General features: G+C 42.5%; 1 protein-coding gene across 11 annotated transcripts in view; it reads left to right on the top strand.

The window, feature by feature from the left end:
- LOC126267252 (protein bric-a-brac 1-like) overlaps positions 1-20,193 on the top strand; it is a 1,659,048-nt gene that overhangs the window by 1,548,678 nt on the left and 90,177 nt on the right. For all 11 annotated transcript variants that reach the window (XM_049972274.1, XM_049972281.1, XM_049972280.1 and 8 more), the window contains one exon: positions 5,766-5,823. In XM_049972274.1, the coding sequence (XP_049828231.1) occupies positions 5,766-5,823 (58 nt within the window). The remainder of the gene's footprint in view (positions 1-5,765; positions 5,824-20,193) is intronic.

Below are 20,193 nucleotides of genomic sequence, written 5' to 3'. Positions count from 1 at the left end.
GCATGAAAACGAGAAGCGTTGTGTTTTTGTGGTACTAGATGACTACAATTAAAGTCCAACTACTCACAGAGTTCCTGTATAGGCTGTAATTATTGTATGGCAGCGAATCTTGGTAGATATTCTAACGCGGAACCACTTTACGCTGGGAAAAAAAGTTCCAATTTTGGCCATCAGGTGCAAACCTGTCGCTGTGAATGCAAGAAAGACGTATGAGATTGTTTCCGTATGTGATGGCTTAGGAACAGGACGTGGACAGAAAAGGTCAAAAAGTGAGAACGGCATAACGTTGATTTTATTTTTAACCACAGCTTATAGCCTACAGCTTGTTCAGTATGAGCACTGGATAAGCCGACGAGGTGCTGTACAGCGCGAGACTTGCATCCGGTGGCCAATTTTTTTTTTTTTTTTTTTCGGCGTAAATACTTTCCGCATTAACGCATTAGAATATCTACCAAGTTTCGGTGCCATTCCATAAGTACAGCACATGTTGGACCTCTGTGAGTAGCTGTACTTTAATTATAAACATCCGGTACCTTACCTTTATAAATGTAACTGTCAGAATCTCATTTTCCTTTGTCGCCGAACCAAGTTACCTTAATCATACTTGGACGTGAAGAGTATGGTAGATCTACTGATGAGACTGTTGTCACGTGGGGCAGTAGCACCTTCATGATCACATTGAAGGAGATTTCTGCCTTGAACCACTTTTAGGAACGCCTGGATTTTGCAAATTTATCGCCGTGGCCTTTAACTTGTCCCAGAGATCGAGAGGGCAATATTGTACCTTGCTGTAATTTTCCATAAGCAGTTATAATGTTCTGTTAGCCGTCGCATCCTAACTCTGCCTACGCACAAAAGCAGCCTTAATGCAGCTCTGTCACTTAAAAGAAAATATCACGCATTTACCGAATAGTCGTATGTCGCAGAAGCCTGGTCGTTTCCCCTATGCAACTGTTCGTTAACTAATACTCGTTGTCTCATCTTTGTTTATTTTAAGAAGAGATTAAGTAACTACGATGCAATAACTGACAACAGCCGCTGCCCGATTATTAAACATTATCCGCTCTATGAAGACAACAGACCCAGTACTTCTCGTTTTTAACGTGCCTACCATGAAAATAATTCGCTTCCCGCTGTTTCCTTGTTCTTGCAGTCGCCTGTACAAACCGTGGCGTTCAAGCGCTGTGCATTAAGATAAGCTTTTGTTCCACGCCTCGCGCCACCAAGCCCCGCCTCCCGCGTCTAGTTCCACATGGAGAACTCGAATTGGATCCGGTCACTGAACAACTTCCTCAATTTTTATCTCAATTTATTCAGTCAGTGTAATGTTAGTACTTAGGTGTAATTCGGGGTCCGCACGTTACCACACAAAAGGCGCTCTTTCGATAACCACAGGATTTCCGCCCGCTGTACCGCCTGCCGATTTACATATTATAATAATTATTATGTCGCGGACCGCTGTGGTTCCACGAGGACAAACTTGGTCTCCTTATATGTCGAGAGAGACGACAATCATAGAGGACGTTAAACGTGTGCATTCGTTATGGCACAAGATAGATACTGATCTATCACTGCTCTGCAAGTGTTTGGCACGAAACAGCGCTTGAAGAGTTCGTGAATTGTATATCTTCAAGCTGCGACCATTCGTTATGATAGGAAAGACGTGCTTCCTGCAATGAAAATGTCTCAGTCTTGTAAGGTTTGGAAAATTACCCAACTTTTAAAGTAAATACTGAGAGTTACGCAACCAGTTCACAGCGTCTTCTCTTCAACAGTCAGGTGACAAAAGTGCAACTAAGAACGCAAACATGCCTGTAAAAGTAGTACACTAGTTTCTAGTTCGTGGAATTTTGTAGAGTCTACAGTCGGTAATATCAAATTATTATCTTTTACACAAATGGAATGGGCATTACACATTAATGACGAATCAGGTCAATATGTTAGAAAAGGAAAGAATGGGGACTTGCTATAACTTGTCCTTAAAGCATAATTTCAAGTTGTTGAAGGATGAGCAAGAAAGTTTGTAGAGTCCTTTGCAAAGAAACGATCCAATTAATCGAATGAGGGAAACCACGGGAAACTTAACTCTAGATATCTGGATGACGATTGAACCCAATCCTGCCGAATATGAGACCACTGTAGTAACCTCTACAGCACTACCACCGGTTTCTTCTTCGTGCAAAATATAATGGACTCTATCGTATTCAGTCGACCACTAATGAAACAGTCTTGACAGTGGACGAAAGTAAAAGTTCATATTTCCTTCTGTATTTGTCCTGAACTTTCTCAAAAAATGTTCAAATGTGTGTCAATTCCTAATGGACTAAATTGCTGAGGTCATCGGTCGCTAAACTTAACACTATACTTAAACTAACTTACCTGAATTTTCTGTTCTGGTTTTTAGCACGTTTATATAAATGGTCTTCCTGTATTGAATTCAGATTTGAACATCGAATTTAAGCCTTAGAGGCGTGCATAAAGAGGATCACACTTTCTTGTGCTTCCATGCAAAGAGTCAGTTGTCAGACCAATTTACCGTATCCTGTGTGTCGTAGTCCTAACTTCTTCAGGCGCGTAGGTTAAGCGCTAGTACTCAATCTCAGAAGCTTCACAGAAAAAAGTGGCACTCTAGTTAATCATCGTCCTCGCAGATACGTGTGACGTCTAAGTAACCAGATTATATAAACAACGGCATAGCCGCTATAACTCTTAGCCCTGACCGGTTTGCTTTTACAACAAGCGAGCCACCCAAGAGGCTATATTAACTGCCCCACTGTCGCAGTGTCACAAATTTTCCGCCTGCTTGTCTCGAATTTAGAGAAAAAAAAAATTCGTCGAGCGCCACCAGCCAGCTGCGTGTTGCGGATCTCGGATTACGGCGCCGCTGTAATTGGGGAAAAGGGAACACCGGAGGCGAACACGTATCAGTAGGGCCGAGAGCTGAGACTGAAGGGCAGCACGGGTCGGCCCAATTAACGCGCTTCGAAGCCCGCGGCCGTGAATCAATCTTAGCAGGCGAAAGTAATCCGGTCGGCGCGCAGACGATGAATCAGAATTAGGGGTGATCCCACCAGGCGGCTGCGAGGTGAGGGACCACCTGCTTACGGGAACTGTCGGCACATTCCGCTGCCTCCGGCCTGCCTATCCATTCTCTGCGACCGCCGGAGAAGACACTTGTTCTGTCAAACTGTGCTTCCAGTTAATTCCGAATAACGGCGTACGCTCAGTAAAAATTTTCCACGCTTTAACGCGTCAACATAGGTATGAAGGAACACCCTTTACTTTTGGAAAGAAGCTTTCGAGACAATATATCATTTTTGACTTCGTGATTTTTGAAATTGAGTATCCTGTCTAAGGGTAACGCACCATGGCATTAACAGTTATACCTGAAACATGTCTCAAGAACTCTCTAATTCCATCAAATGGTACCAGTACGTGAAATAAACACGACGAATAAAAGATACATGGAGTGATTGCGTTCCTGTGGTGGACACAGCTTGAACGTAGGGCAAATGTGCGTACCTTTTATTTCAGAACCGACGGTTTCTCTCATCACAAAAGATGGCGCCTAGAGCACCAATAGAATATTGTAACCTGACGCAAGTAATAAGGGAACAATTTTGGAATGATTTAGAAATTTGCTATGCGTCGCTGTAATGTGTGAAAGAAAGATGTATTAGTTGTTAGTAACGTTGTATTGTAATCTATAATGGAATATTCCAGTCGACAAACTCTGTTTGATAAAACAGCGCTTAGTGTTCATGCAGTTGAGCAGTTTTTCAAGCGTTTACAAGAACGCGAAAAAATGGAAGAAACCGAGAAACGAATTTTCCTTAAGCATGTAACACGTAAGCGTACGTAGTCTGTACCGCTCAAACAGGAACGTTACGTACCTGCAAAGAGTATCGACTGCAGCATTACTTGTCCAGTCATAAGATACTGCCCAGAGAGCCAAAAAATACACTGAGGTGACAAAAGTCATGGGATACCTGATAATATCGTGTAGGACTTACTTATGCTCGGCGCAGTGCAGCAACTGGGCGTGCATGGATTCAAGTCGGCGGGGCTTCCTTGCAGAAACCTCGAGCCTTACTGCCTCTGTAGCCGTTCGTAATTGCGAAAGTCTTATCGGTGCAGGACGTTGTCCACGAATTGACCTCTGGAATATGTTCCATAAATGGGATTCATGTCGGGCGCCCTGGGTGGCCATATAAACCTCTCGAATCGTCCAGAATGTGCTTCAACCCAATCGCGAACAGTTGTGGACCGGCGACATGACATCGTTGATTGCGAACATGCAGTTCAAGTATCCAGACATGAACATTTCCAGTCAATGATCGGTTCTTTTGACCAGAAGAGCCAATCCATTCCATGTAAACACAGCCCACACCATTACTGAGTCGCAGGTTCGAATCCTGCCTCGGGCATGGATGTGTGTAATGTTCTTAGGTTAGTTAGGTTTCAGTAGGTCTAAGTTCTAGGGGACTGATGACCTCAGAAGTTAAGTCCCATAGTGCTCAGAGCCATTTGAACCATTACTGAGCCACCATCAGCTTGCACAGTGCCCTGTTTACAACTTGGGTTCATGGCTTCGTGGGATGTAGGCCATACTTACCAAGTGAAATCGGGACTTATCTGGGTCCAACCGATATGGTCATGAGCCGAGGAGAGGCGCTGCGAGCAATGTCGTGCTGTTAGCAAAGGTACTCGCGTAGGTCGTCAGCTTCCGTAGCCCCTTAACCCCAGATTTCGTCACGTTGTCCTTACGGATAAAAAAATGGTTCAAATGGCTCTAAGCACTATGGGACTTACCATCTGAGGTCATCAGTCCCCTAGAACTTAGAACTACTTGAACTTAACTAACCTGAGGACATCACACACATCCATGGATGCAGTCGCGCGGTTCCGGACTGAAGCGCCTAGAACCGCTCGGCCACTGCGGCCGGCTCGTAACGGATACGTTCTTCGTATGTCCCACATTGATTTCTTCGGTTATTTGACGCAGTGTTGCTCTATTAGCTCTGACAAGTCTGTGGAAACACCAATGCTCTCGGCTGTTAAGTGAAGGGCATGGTCCACTGCGTTGTCCGTGGTGGGAGATAATACCTAATATTTGGTTTTCTCCGTACACTCTTCACACTGTGGATCTCGGAATACGATTTACGAAATGGAGTGTTCCATTCGTGTAGCTCCAGCTACCATTTCGCGTTCAAAGTCTGTTAATTCCCGACGTGCGGCATAATCGTTTCAGAAACCGTTTCAAGGGCTCACCAGAGTACAAATAACAGCTCCGCCAGTGCACCGCCCTTTTATACCTTGTGTACGCAATACTACCGCCATATGTACCCTTATATGTGCATATCGCTATCACATGGCTTTTGCCACCCGAGTGTACATCCGGTAACGTAAATTTGATGTAAACAATACATACGACTGGACTCTGTATGAGGCTCTCCCGCATTCTCAAGGGTCCAAAATTGTTATACTCTGGAAGCGTAATCTCCGTGCATAATCCATTTTAGCCGATGATTTTTCTGGACGTCCAGTGGGATTATCGCGCTCAGGTCTTTCTGGTGTCTCCGAAACCTACCGAACTTCTCACAGACATCGAGAAGTGGATGTTAGCAAGTTAGAGGTTTGTGTAGGCGCTTGTGTTTACTGTGTTCCCTAACTTGTATGTTTTGTGACGCGACTGAGTGAGGTATCTGCACCAGAAGCTGGCGGCGCGCGCAGCACTCGACTAACTGCGTGCTTCTCTGTTGCAGGCGAAGCTGCTGGAGTCTTCTCACGCCTGGCTCGGCGCCTCCACGTCGTCCATTGCCGGTAAGTGGCGTCCGAGGGGTCGCCTCGCCGCTACACGCTCTCCACCTCACCACCCCACCTGCCTCCCAAAGTAGGGCCGCCCCTACCTTCTCCTGCACTGGAATATGTGTGAACTGCGCCTTTCTGCTACACGATATAATGGTGCTTCAGCCACAGGAGGACAATTTACTTACAGTTCAATGGCTCCTATTACTTGCATTCATTTTTGCATTGCGTATTCAGTCATCATCATAGTAAATATGTATTTTCGGTACTGATTACTTTGTTCTCTTACTTTTTTCCCTGTTTACTTCTGATATACTGTCGTTGCTTGAAAGAGCCACATTAAATCTTGTTTCGAAATTTGTTTCTGATTTTCTCTTCGATGTATTGTGGCATTGTTTCTTACCGAGCATCTTCGTTGTTGGCATTTTCCTTTACGCACTTATGAATGTTGTAGCCAAAATTTTGTGACGCTGATTTGCTGATTTTCTCAGATTGTATTATGCGCACTGTTCATAAATTTTCTTCCGTAGCTTTCTTGCTGTAATTATATCGAATTTGCGTATGTTCACACCACTAACTCATATCACAAACATGATTATTTATTGATGAAACCATTTTCAGACTAGTTATAAAAACATTAATTAATAAAGTAAGCACAGTTGTTAAAATAGACAGTGCTCCTTTTTTAAATGATAATTAACCGTTCCAGTGTGATTCCTTATTTGGGCCGTTCTTCCTTTCTGACGAAGGCTAAAATTCTCCCCCAAACTGAGCCGTCACTATGTCTCGCGTTGATGCTGTGCATCTCCAGGCGCTGCAAAATGATTCCTCGTTGCGTTTTATTCTGCATTGTATTTCTGCTTAAACTAACGAAACTTATGTAACAGGTACGTGAGACTAGTCCTACTTCATATTGTATGTCCCAGAAGTGTACTGCAGTTTGTTTCGAACTTCCGCACGCTTAAAAAAATCTTTCAGTTAGACACTTGCATGCGTGGATCGTGTGTGTGAATGTGCGTGTGTGTAACGCTGTAGTATAATAATACGTTTTGGATGTGACATTTACCATTTTGCTAATGTTCTTTAGTTTTTGTAGCCTAGCTCGAAACTTTTACTGTCTAATAACCCGCCAACAAAATGCGAAGAACATCGCAGGCAAATTAACGTAGCCATGTGCACGAGCACGCCAGCATGTTGAAGTAGCTATATTTGTTTGGAAGGAAGAACACTGTGGACGTTGTGGGTTCTCGATTTTCAGAGGCCGCTCAGTCGCCCGTGAGATACTAGTATGTCTTCTCCTGTGCCGGCGTCGAAAGCGCTGCAGGTGTCGGAACGGCGCCGACTGGAGTGGGCCGCGGCGCTAGTTACTGGTGGGCTCGCCGTTCCGAGAGCAGCTGGCCCGCGATGCTGTGGCGGCGCCTGTAGGCACCCGACCCCCCCCCCCCCCCCCCGTCAGCTCTCCCCTAGTTTGTTCTCCACGGCTTTCTGTTCATGTTGATGCTAAGTGTTGTGAGCATCAAAGATATCGAATGTTTCGAGAGGTGGTAAGCTCATTTAAACAAGAAAAGCCAGTCGAATAAACATGGGTTTGCAAACTCTCACATCTCAACACTTCTTCATAGGAGGGGCTTACGCTTGATTGTGGATGTCAACCCAATCCTTGCGTCGTCACTTCGTCAATTGGGTCAACAGTGTTTTGATGTCTTTCTGTCTCTCAGTACTATAGATACATATTAGTCTGAGCATTAAGCAATCCTAAGTCGTTATGTGGCGCGGGGTGTCTTGTTGTACTATTGCTTTAGTCGTGCGAGTCTTACTAGACAAGTAAGTTACTCGCGATTCTTGTGTACGACCGTGCTGTCCTACCCGAATACAGAAAAGACGTCACGTTCATGTTTCCTGTTAGTGTGCTGTTTGTTTGTAAATGTTTCACTACTGTTTCTTTCAGTTATATGAATAACCGATTCACTGAGATGGGCAATTAATCCAAAATTTTCAGTTTAAATGCACATTTACGTTCGACGTCCAGCGGGAATCTAAAATTAGCGAGCATGGAGGACACGGGCGGCGTTTGCGGATAGGCGGCGCTAGCTGGGAGTTTGGGTCAGTGGGGAAGCGTGCCGAGACAGTCCGCGCACTTGCGATATACCCAGTGTACAGGTGGCGCACTGGCTAACGCGACTACCTAGTAAGCCGGAGATCCTGAGTTCGAGTGCCGGTCTGCCACACATTTTCACTCGCCACCGCTGATTCCGCGTTAAGTCCCGATGCTGCTGACTTCGTAAGTTCCTTCCCTTCCCTTCCCTTCCCTTCCCTTCCCTTCCCTTCCCTTCCCTTCCCTTCCCTTCCCTTCCCTTCCCTTCCTCCACCATCCGCCTTCAATTACATACTATTTTTTCACTTTACCGCCACATGTCAGCGATAGAAACCTGCTACGCCACAAGTTATATACGGTGGTTATGATTTTCTGCTGCGGTTTAGGAAATGGAAGTAGGTGAAACATATACACACGCAGTCTCATCAGAATAACCTGTTAGACCTAGCCTCCCAATAGTTAAACTCCGAAAGGCCTCGGTTAGCCTTAGATGTGTATTACTTTTGGCGGATGAAAATCCGGGAAGCAGCGTTCGACGGTTAGCAGCCTGGAAGGCGGACTATGTCATCCTGTTGTTTTGGACGGTACTTCACGAGCAACTGATGTACCATCTTCAGCGCATGTAGGTCCTATGAATAGGATCCACCACGAGGCAGACTGAATTTCTGACAGTAGCTCTTTTCAAAGTGCATTCTAGATCCGTCGTTCGCTTACACGGTTTTATATGAGCTGGTTTAGTCCCTTCATGACTTGGTAAAACTACTGACGTTTCTGTTACTGTTGCAGCCAGTTTATTAGGATGACTGAAAAATCTAAGATTTTATTTACTGACAAGGCGGGTTCCAGAAGAGTTGGTATTGTGAATTTTCATAATCAGTGTGTGTGGGCTAATGAAAGGCTGTACGCAATTGGAGGAAGAGGACATCGGGACCGTTTCTCGTTAAGAGTTTGGGCAGGCAGTCTTGGCGTTAGAGGCATACTAGTACTACAGAGACTAAAAGGAGCCAGCATCAGTGTTTTCTCATTAACTTTTTGCCTACCTTTCTGGGTGATGTGATTTGTTAGCAAAGACTACAGATGTGATTCAAGCACAGTTGCGTGAATGAGTGCTCCAGACTCATCAGGATCACGGGATTAGTGCGGTATGCCCCTACTTCGTTGTTATCCTCTATCCCTGGATTAAAATCCCCTAGAATTTCGGCTGTGGGGATTTGAAGGGATATTTTTACCCAGTTTAGACAGTGATGTTCAGAACTTACAGAATGGCGTCTTTATTGAGAGTCAGCATGTGCAGCAACTAAGCCATCTTCAAAGAGTGCGCAATACCAGAATGAAATTTTCACTCTGCAGCTGAATGTGCGCTGATACGAAACTTCCTATCACATTATTAAAACTGTATGCCGGACTGAGACTCAAACTCGGGACCTTTACCTTTCGCGGGAAAGTGACGTACCATCTGAGTTACCCAAGCACAACTCACGACCTTTCCTTACAGCTTTACCTACGCCATTACCTCATTTGGTAGCTTCCAAATTTCACAGAAGTTTTCCTGTGAAACTGATGGGACTAGCACTCCTGAAAGAAAGTTTATTGCGGAGCTTTGGCTTATCCACAGCCTGGGGGATGTTTCCGGGACGAAGTTTTCTCTCTACAGCGGAGTGTGTGCCGATACTGAACTTCGTAATAGATTAAAACTGTGTATCGGGCCGAGACTTCAACTCCGAGCCTTTGCCTTTCGCTGGTAAATTCTCTAACACTGGTAGAGCATTTTCCCAAATTTGGGTTCAATGTACGATTTGACACTGCTAGTGGATGCCTTTGCAGTAAGTTTAGTGCTCACTTATGGCGAATGCTGCTTGAGTTTTTATTTGTGTTTTGTTGTTGTTTGTTTGTTGTTGTTTTCTTTTTGTTTTGTTTTGCCCTAGCTAGTAGATTTAGAGATGTGTGTTTTTGTTTTCTGTATTCCTTAGATTGCTCCGCCTACATGAAACTGAAAGCCCCCACCTGGACGCAGGCGCAACTGAAGGAAGCTATTCAGGCGGTAGTGTCGCAGAAGATGCGATTCACCCAGGCGTCGTCCCGCTATGGCATTCCCAAAGGGACGCTCTATGATAATATTCTGGGGAAGTCTAAAAGGATGGTGGTGTTGGAGGAGGCCGGCTTGACGGCGGTAGAGGAGAACGCGGTGCTGGAGTTCTGTTGCGAGATCTCCATACAGCCGTACAACCGTAGGACGAAAAAGTCGCTCAAGTCCATTCTAGCGTTCGTAGAGAAGCTGAGGCGCGCCAGGGACCCCGAGTTCAAGTTCACGGGGCTGGCGGGCTTCCGCTGGTGGTGGGCCTTCTGCAAGAAGCACAGCATCGTGTCCCTCTACTTTGACCGCGGCGACGAGTCGTAGCTTCCTAGGTTACCGCACTGCTTGCTCCACCACACTCTTATTTAATAAATACTATTCTCAGGAAAGTAGTGAACCATGTATTTGCATGTCGCTGTTGATATTTTGCCTAAAGTTGCTATTTGTGTTTTGTAGTGGACAATTTGTAAACTTTAATTTTTGCATCTCTTTTTTTTTGCATTTAAGCTTTCCAGTTGTTTACATTTTTATTTATGTTTTCTCGTAATGTATTTTTGCAACTAATGCATTCTGCATTGGCATGTGCCGTGCACCTATCATAACCGGTAGTAATTATCCTTGACTGACCAGGAGGCACCAACGTTTTTTTTCCTGAATTAATTTAAAATACTCACGTGTCACAAATATTTGTGCAAATATCTCTGTTAGGAATTATATTAAGTCGTCCCACTGAAACTTGCAGCAGTCACACAGTTTGACAGATCTGAAAAGGGGCTGAGATGTTCTAAAATCTCTTTATTACTACTCAAACTGATGGCAGAGTGAGGAGACGGAATTGTCTGACTGCGAATGGCTGAGCAACTCTGATCTTCGATATTGTGATATGATTGAACCTGATATTATGTAAGGGTAGACAACTAATAGCTGCAGATATATCGTGAAATGTCTTCCAAGTCATGGGCTGTTAAATCAAGTAGTTTGTATAAAGTATACTATGTAGTATATAATTTTTTGACCTTTTACATTGCAGTATTGAATTTAATTACGACTTTTCATTCTAAAACTGTTATCACATTTACTCAAAATTACTTATATTAATTATAAACATGTGAAAGTATGCACATTTCGTCATTTTCACATTTAAAAATTATATTTTGTTAATTACTAAGAGGCGAGACAATCAGTAGTGTGTATTTATATGTATCCTACTACATATGCACGATATGTGGCTTCTAAGTTGACAATATCCACATAAGTGTGACAGAGAACTGTATTTTTTAACATGGATTTGATTGCGACGTTGAAAGAGTTCATACATACTGAAAATGCCCTCCTTACACATCTTCAACTATTTTGTCGAGGTGGGTTTGATTGAATTGTTTTTAATTTCATATGGGCTTTAGTGCATCAACTTCCACCTTGTACCTGTGCCATTTGTGATGTGTATTTTTAGAGAGTTTACTATTAACATGACAAATGTGTTATTTGGAATACATTTTGTTGGGTATTTTCTCATTTTGTTAATTTATAAAAGTTAAGTTCCTAGAATGTAATGTATGTTTTCATAGAAAAGTTATAGATACTCGATATGTATATCGAGTTCATTGTCAGATGAGATGACTGATTGTTAGAGATCATTTTGAATCTCTCTATTCATTTAGATTTAGATTTTGCGAGAGTAGTACCGCAGGTTTCCTTTGTAAATTTGTATTAAGTTTGTAACTGTTGTGAGACTGAAACTAGGATATTGTATTACTATTTAAGTTTAAATACGAAGCAGTGAAATATCAGGGGCTGTTATCTGCATTTTGTGGAAAATTTCGTTGTTGACATTATTTTTCTGAGATAAGACATTTGAATATCAGAAATTTATTGGCTAAATGTAATTTATTAGCTACATGAATAACAGCATATTGTTCCACTAAATGTTAAAAGTAGAGCAATGTTCCTTCGTAAATATAATTTCCCATGACATATTGTTTGTTGTTGATTATAATTAAAAGAGATCACTGCTTTTAGTTCTGATGAGGCATTTAAAACTTCGTATCATTCCACAATGTGTCATATATTTCGATGACGATTATGTGAAGTGAGAAACAGCACTGAAAATAAATATTGTATCTTTTGGAATGACTTGTTTTCTTATCAGACGTTTCACTGGAATGTTAACAGGCGACATAATACTGGGAGTATCCTCGTTTTGTATTGATATTGGCAATATAATTTTGGCCCTCTGGTCACATGGCCAATATTGTTTGTGGCCCTTTACTGAGTTGAATCAAACTACTATCCCAAATGTTTGGCTGTTTGGACAACAAGGTTGCTACCCTATCATAAGCCGACACAACACTAAATTCACTATTTAAACATATATTAATGTGACCAATTATTCAGGTTGGAAAAACGAACTTGAGAACAGTTCACACGAGTACTTCCCTTACTTCTGTCAACTAGCGTTACCGCTACAGGTGAGTTTATGGTATCATCCCAATTCTTATCCCTTTACATTACTGCCCTGGATGTAAGTGACATTAATCTATTACCCATTAGATTTTCTATCCCATTTATGTGCTTATTTATTCCGCCTGCAACCAAACAGCTGTTTCTAACTTAACACAAGACGTCATGTTTAAACTTTAAAGTGACATCCTTCCCGCCTCCATAAATAGAATATCTCCTAAAATAATTTGCTCTTGACATATAGTTGGATCTACCCATTTTTGTAATTACACATTATTAAACTGTGTATCTAATTCATGTTTACATTAAAATACACTGCCTGACAAAAAAAGTGAAGCACTCAGAAGGAGAGGAAGAAACGAAGTGAAACTTCATGGAATGAGAGGTATTGTGATGTTATTTCAGAATCAGAATTACAAAGAGCTTGGTAGTACTAGCTCACTTCTCACTATGACGTTGCATCCCTCTGGGCTAAATGAATGCACTGATTCCGTTGGGAAGGGTGTCATAAGGCTGTTGTATCCTTACCTGAGGCAAGCTGGCCGCAACAGTTGTAACTGGTCCTTCGTATCTTCGATATTGACACTGAGACGAAATTGATATCCGATCTGGTTCCAAGCATGTTCTACCGGGAAAAGATCTTAAGGTCTTGCCGGTTACGGGAACACCTGGACGTCTCGCAGACGGTTCATAGAGATACGAATCATATGCGGATGAGCATTGTCCTGTCACAAAATGGAACCAAGATACTGTCGCATGAGAGGTAACAGATGAGGACGCAGGATGTCCACTACATACTGTTGTGCGGAGTTCCCTCAGTCACTACCAGCCTTGGCCTGAAGTCGTACCTGATGACTCCTCACACCATGGCGCCAGGGACACCAGGAGTAATACTGCTGTGCCCCTCCAAAACACTGGAAGAATGGGATCTTTCCCCAGATCGCCGACGATGGTCATCCCGGCGATCCGGACCCTTGATGATGGGTATGCCTGCCCTTGCGTTCCCATCCAATTCAACATCGCGCCACTGTCGCATCCAAATGCCCCATAAATCTGGGCACTGCTCGATTCGACCAGCAGGCCAAATGGGGACCCACAATGAGGCCATTTCCAAACTCTTGTCAAGTGTCGATAACGCCGTTTCACAGGAATACGCAGTATTTCCTTCTCTTTCACAGTGATTACTTAACATCTGACAGGATTCATGCACTTTGTTTACACTCCCATGCCTAGTAACAACACTAAACTCCAACAACTGCAACGCACTCTGGTGGACGTTCTGCATGTCACAGATAGTGGCATCTCTAACCATCAACATACCCATCAATGGTGCATAGTTTACGTGTGCAAAGTTACACTGACATATGACCATCTTTTCTGAGTGCTTCCTTTTTCTCCCAGGCTGTGTATATAAATAAGAAAGTAGAGATTTCTACCATGTAAACAGTTTCCCCTTCATATTATACATTTATGGGTGACGTTATGTTATTTACTGCACATAACTAAACGAATTGCCATCCCAAAGTTTAAAATAAGGTCCATGTGTGCGATGATTTTCCTAGAATGTCATTAACCACTGTCTCTGTTGATCTTGGGTTAGTAGCAATACCAGTATCGTCCATAAAAAGGAACTAATAACTCCCACTGTTTCTTATAATATGGTAGACTATTTGCAAAGAACGAGAAAAGTAAAAAGTCTTGTTTAAAGCTGTCAGCTATTTTCACCATTCAAAGGATAAGGCGTTCCTTTGTGAGTTTCTTAAACCACGTTTAATTTACAGCGTCATTTTTCTTTGAAGAATAGTAAGCCCATATTTGCTTAATAATTAATTCCGATCAAATGGCTCAAGCACTGTGGGACTTGACTTCTGAGGTCATCATTCCCCTAGAATTTAGAACTACTGAAACCTAACTAACCTAAGGTCATCACAAACATCCATGCCCGTGGCAGGATTCTAACCTGCGACCGTAGTGGTCGCGCGGTTCCAGACTGTAGCGCCTAGAACCGCTCGACCACCAAGGCCGGCAATTACTTCCGTATAAACTTTACTGTTGCAAATGATAAGCTTGACACATTGTGATGTCCATGTTAGCCGCAGAACATATTTCAGTATATGATCATGGAAATACTTGTCTCAACAGAGCAATCCTCAAATCTATTCTTTCACGACTAGGTTCATGCATTCTCTCGTTCTTCAGTTTTCTAAGGAGTCACTCAAGTTTTCGTTCATATTATGACACAACGCCAACGTAATTTTTTATCAAACCGTTCGCAGTGGCCTCACACATTTTATTGTTCATTCTCCAAACGCTCTAATCATAACATTTCAATATCGTCGTCATTTTTTCCGTTGCAACTACAACTACTATGCTGCCCTTTCGATACCGTAGGTAAATTTAAAAATTTCCTTCTCCACTCGGATATTGTATTTAGTGGCGGTGATTTCCATCCGTAATTTGTTTTCATCTGATCATAGATAAGTGTCATGAATGTACTACGGAGTTCAGCGTTTTAGTTACGTCGCGTCTTTTGTAATGCACTTACAAATGCTCAGTGTTACAATTTTGTTTGGCCTGGAAGAACTGAGAGGTAACTTTTCCGTTACTTGTTCTTTCCTCGGACAAACGATGTAAGAATAGGATTTATAATGGAAATTAGCCATAACCAAGAACTTGTCGTAATCTTGATTTTCATGTGGCACCTGTATTTTGGCATTGTCTTTTTAATTTTGTTTGTCTCTTACTTAATTTTTTCCGTGTCCTCGTTTCAAGCCAGTCGTGTAGCTGGCCAGGAAAATCTGTTAGTAGACACGAAGTACGCTTTAGCTGTCTTTGTTCGGAATAAATATCAACTTTCGTACTTACTGTGTCAGTTTCTTCCATTAGTTGTTGAAGAATATGTGCGCTCAAGGCAAACAACGCGGTGTCACAATCTAAAACAAGTGGTACTAGAATGTTTCAATACCACCTATTCCATGTCCTTATCTCAGGTGACTAATCGGAAAGCTTCTTTAGAATAGTTTCGGTGATGTGGCATCTTGTTTCTTGCCTCTCTATTCACTTATGAATTCTGCTATTTGGATGAAGCCTTGTGAAAGCTGTTTAATTTACGTATGTAGTCTTCAGTATACTGCGTTATTTCTTTAGGGCTGACAATACAGATTTTGTTGAAACTTTCTCAAATAAGAGTCTTCGAAGGGCTGCAAAATGTTCTCTCTGCGCTGTGTGCCATCTTAGCTGATGAAATAAGTTGTCTACCGAACATAAGTTTTTTTATTCTTAGTACTTTTTCTGTTCTCAGTTGTTTTTATTATGCCTTGTAACATCTCTTCTAAGATATTTCCGGACAGTTTTGTTTAATTCAGGATATTCTATCAAGTATATGTTATCATTTACTGACGATACATATATGCGTCACATTTGCTCTATCTGCCATGTTAACGCTTCTTCCTCTGAAGACGAAAATTAGGTATGGTGTCTTGTCATTTAATGTATTTAAATTAGTAACATGATATATTATTTTATGGAGGATTCGCTAGATATTAGTTTGAGACAGTAAATTTATTTGCTAAAGCTCTTAGGTTATATGCTGAGACTTGTATCAGTAATACCAAAGGAAATTAATTGTACTGAGACCTCGTTGACGATAGAAATAAATTCAGATGTTGTACCCTAGTGACTTAGTGAGAGCGCTGCAGTTGCAAAGAAATGTTCGCATTAAATTACTTACATTAAGCAGAAGAGACAAAGCTACTCTCCAAGTGCCATCTTAAAATCGGCTTGTGGCTTTTTCAGCCGGACTGTTCATGTGTTTATCTGACATTTTGAAGTCATCCCTCTCTATTAACTAAATTTTCTGAAGTAAGTAACATAGACAGCACAACAGGTAAGTACTGTTATTTAATGTGGCCTCTACAATACTAATACAGTGTGTTGCTTTTCTGTTACACGACTTCAGTTTTCCTCCGGCAAGAAAGAAGTTATCACTACAGTCCGCATGAGTGTCTGCCACTCAAACAGTAGTAGTAAACAAGAAACGAGTTGAACGAGACTTCTCTACTTTGAGAGGATGGTCTGCGAAAAGTCGCCATATCGTGAAGTTTTAGTTTGTATTTTTGCTTCATTGTGCTACCAGTTTATGTAATTGTTTTTGCAGCGTAGCTCGTGCACGTGAAGTATTCATACAGATGTACAAACTTAAGAAATAAATGCCTTTCCTGTCATTAACACCACCTAATACATCTCCCGTATCGTAAGCTATTTCTGAAAAAGTTACTGCGAGACATCAGTAGGAAAGACGACCACATCTTAAATCATAAGAAAGTGCAGTCTCCGGAAAAATGCAGGTGGTTGTGACAGACAAAGCGACATAAATTGTTTGTGACAACATCAAATTCCTGAGAGGGCACGAAACAATTTGAGGCGGATCATGCCCAGTCTTTCTATGAAGACGAAAACTGATTTTACCTCATTTTTATGCTTAACGAAAGTAACTGAATAGATTCATATTACGCCTCGAATGCAATTTCAGAATGAAATTAATAAGACAAAAGTTTAAGCAACATACTTAATCCGTTGGTCCGCCCAAATAAATCTGTGGTTGTGTCCAAAAGGGTACAATCACATAAAGTTTACGCCTGTCATCCCATCAGTAAGTCTCAACAAATATTTAGTTTAAACCACGAAGAAGCTTTAGCAGTAAGCCTGCAGCAGCTTTTTTTTTTTCATATTCTGGATGCTGTCGTCATCTGGTACTACATGTATCCACTCCTGAAATCTTGTTTGGAAGTAGTATCGTCTCTGTTCATTTGCAACTCTTGTGCTCATTGTACAAGGTGACTACACGTAATTAAAATTTGTTGCTTGTAGTACTAGTTTGTAGAATTACTTGCCCGACGGTGGTACGATGTGTGGTCAGTGTGGGAGTAGTAAGGAATTGAGGATTCTGGATCAGACTGTATTGTTGTCAGATTTATGAGATACAGATGATGTCATATCATGACATCATGCAGTGTTGCCATATTTTTGTCATTCTGACCCTTATCCCTAACATCACAATCCAAGTATAAATTGGTAGGAAATTAAAAACTCATGGTTTCCCCCTACTCCTATAACGTCACAGGCAACTTATGCGAAGTATAGAATCCAAGAGCCCAGTTATCCTAAGAGTATAATGGCGAGATATTCAAAATTGCACTTCCAGTTGTGCTTCGCTCGTATTAAACAATTTCCCCCACCTCAGTTACTGGGTCACGTGGGCTGTTTCAACAACTTCCATCGCCACTCCGACAGGATAGGACAGGAATTGTTTTATATATTTATGTAACCAAATACCACTTACGCTTGGAAGGGCCTCCTCCATGCCATGCTGGCAGAGGAGTCATCTGCTGCCTGCTTGCGGCTGGCTGGCACAGCACTGGGGAAGTCGCGTAATTCCTGCCAGCTGGTAAAGCCTGCAGCTGGTCGGCGTCTGCAGCATCGTTCGAATTGTAAGTGCAGGTGGAGTGGGCATGCCAGTGCAGTGGGCTACCACCATCACCGACGCTCCCAGCTGCACCAGATAGTGCTCACCGCAATGGCCACTGAGAGACATACCACACCGTTACTGGCGTGTATCAGTGAGTAGCAGCTCAGGAAAGTTGACACTATGGTTTCCCATATTCTATTTATACCACACAGATATGCACTTAGTAGTGCACAAAACTGCTTGCTTTACCTCCTTTCCCCTACAAAATCACCCTGCAGGTTGAAACCCTTCGTCTATGTCTAAGGCTGCATCACTGTCCAACATAGCAGGCTCGCTATTAGTAACTGACCTCCTTTCCCTTAGCGACACTCGAAGACGAAAATGAACTTAGCAGGGTCGCTATTTCTATAGTTGTTATTCATAGTACACAAGAGTGCACTTACGGAGTGAACAAACATGCATTCGCCAATGTTTCTATAAACGAAAGTGCACTCCCCAGGAATGTGAAATTCAAACCTTCACTACGTGATCAAAAGCATCCAGACACCCCCCAAAACATACGTTTTTCGTATTAAGTGCATTGTGCACCTACTGCCAGGTACTCCATATTAGCGACCTCAGTAGTCATTACACATTACGAGAGTGCAGAATGGGGCGCTCCGCGGAACTCACAACTTCGAACGTGGTCAGGTGACTGGGTGTCACTTGAGTCATACGTCTGTACGCGAGATTTCCACACTCCTAAACATCCATAGGAGCACTGTTTCCGATGCGATAGTGAAGTGGAAACGTGAAGAGACAAAAAGCGTACAGGCCGACCATGTCTGTTGACTGACAGAGACCACCGACAGTTGAAGAGGTTCGTAATGTGTAATAGGCATATATCTATCCACGCAATCACACAGGAATTCCAGACTACATCAGGATCGACTGCAAGTACTATGGCAGTTAGGCGGGAGGTGAGAAAACTTGGATATCATGGTCGAGCGGCTGCTCATAAGCTACACATCACGCCGGTAAATGCCAAACGTCGTCTCGCTTGGTGTAAGCGTGAACAGTGGAAAAACGTGTTGAGTGACGAATCACGGAACACACTGTGGCGATCCGATGGCAGGGTGTGGGTACGGCGAATGCCCGGTGTACGTCATCTGCCAGCGTGTGTAGTGCCAACAGTAAAATTCGGAGGCAGTGGTGTTATGGTGTGGTTGTGTTTTTAATGGAAGGGAGCTTGCACCCCTTGTTGTTTTGCGTGGCACTATCACAGCACAGGCCTACATTGATGTTTTAAGCACCTCCTTGCTTCCCACTGTTGAAGTGCAATTCGGGGATGGCGATTGCATCTTTCAACACGATCAAGCACCTGTTCATAATGCACGGCCTGTGGCGGAGTAGTTACACGTCAATAACATTCCTGTAATGGACTTGCCTGCACAGAGTCCTGACTGAATTGTATGGGACATCTTTGGGATGTTTCGGACCGTCAACTTTGTACCAGACCTCACCGATAGACTTCGATACCTCTCCCCAGTACAGCTCTCCGTGATGAATGGGCTGTCATTCCCTAAAAAACCTTCCAGCACGTGATTGAACGTAAACCTGCGAGAGTGGAAGTTTTCATCAAGGCTAAAGATGGGCCAACACCATATTGAATTCTAGCATTACCGATGGAGGGCACCACGAACTTCTAAGTAATTTTCAGCCAGGTGTCCTGATACTTTTGATCGCACAGTGTACGATATGCCATTTGTGACCTCCTTTATAGCGCCAGGGTTTTTCTATATTGGTATGGATCTTCAAGCCACTGCACACATACACAAACTGATAAATTTGAGTGCAATTGACGCAAAGCAAGTTAATACCTTTCCAAATACAAAAATAGTGAATCTATATGCTTCGAAGGTCGCAAACTTTCAGATATTGGTGTAGCTACAAAACCTACAGATGTGGTAACAAAAGACTAATTTGATTCAAAACTTTGGCAGAAATTAGTGTCATTTACAGAAGGAATGGGGGTATGCCATCGGCTACACGTTTTCGACTGCGTTTCCACTATCACCCAACAATACATCAAGAAACTCTCTGCCATATCACCATACATGAACACAAGTAGATTATCGTGATTAGGAGACTTTTCAGGATTTTTTCTGTGTAACAAATAAGAAAAATATTCGTCTATAAATCTTTATTAAATTTTGAATATGCAAAAAAAAAAAAAAAATTCATGTACAACTTTGTTCATGCCTTTGGGAAACACATTGTCATTAAATGGAGGTATTCCACTGGTACCCC

The sequence above is a fragment of the Schistocerca gregaria genome, chromosome 4 (genome assembly GCF_023897955.1).
Source record: "Schistocerca gregaria isolate iqSchGreg1 chromosome 4, iqSchGreg1.2, whole genome shotgun sequence".
In the NCBI taxonomy this organism is placed as follows: domain Eukaryota; kingdom Metazoa; phylum Arthropoda; class Insecta; order Orthoptera; family Acrididae; genus Schistocerca; species Schistocerca gregaria.
This window is presented reverse-complemented; position numbering and strand designations above follow the sequence as displayed.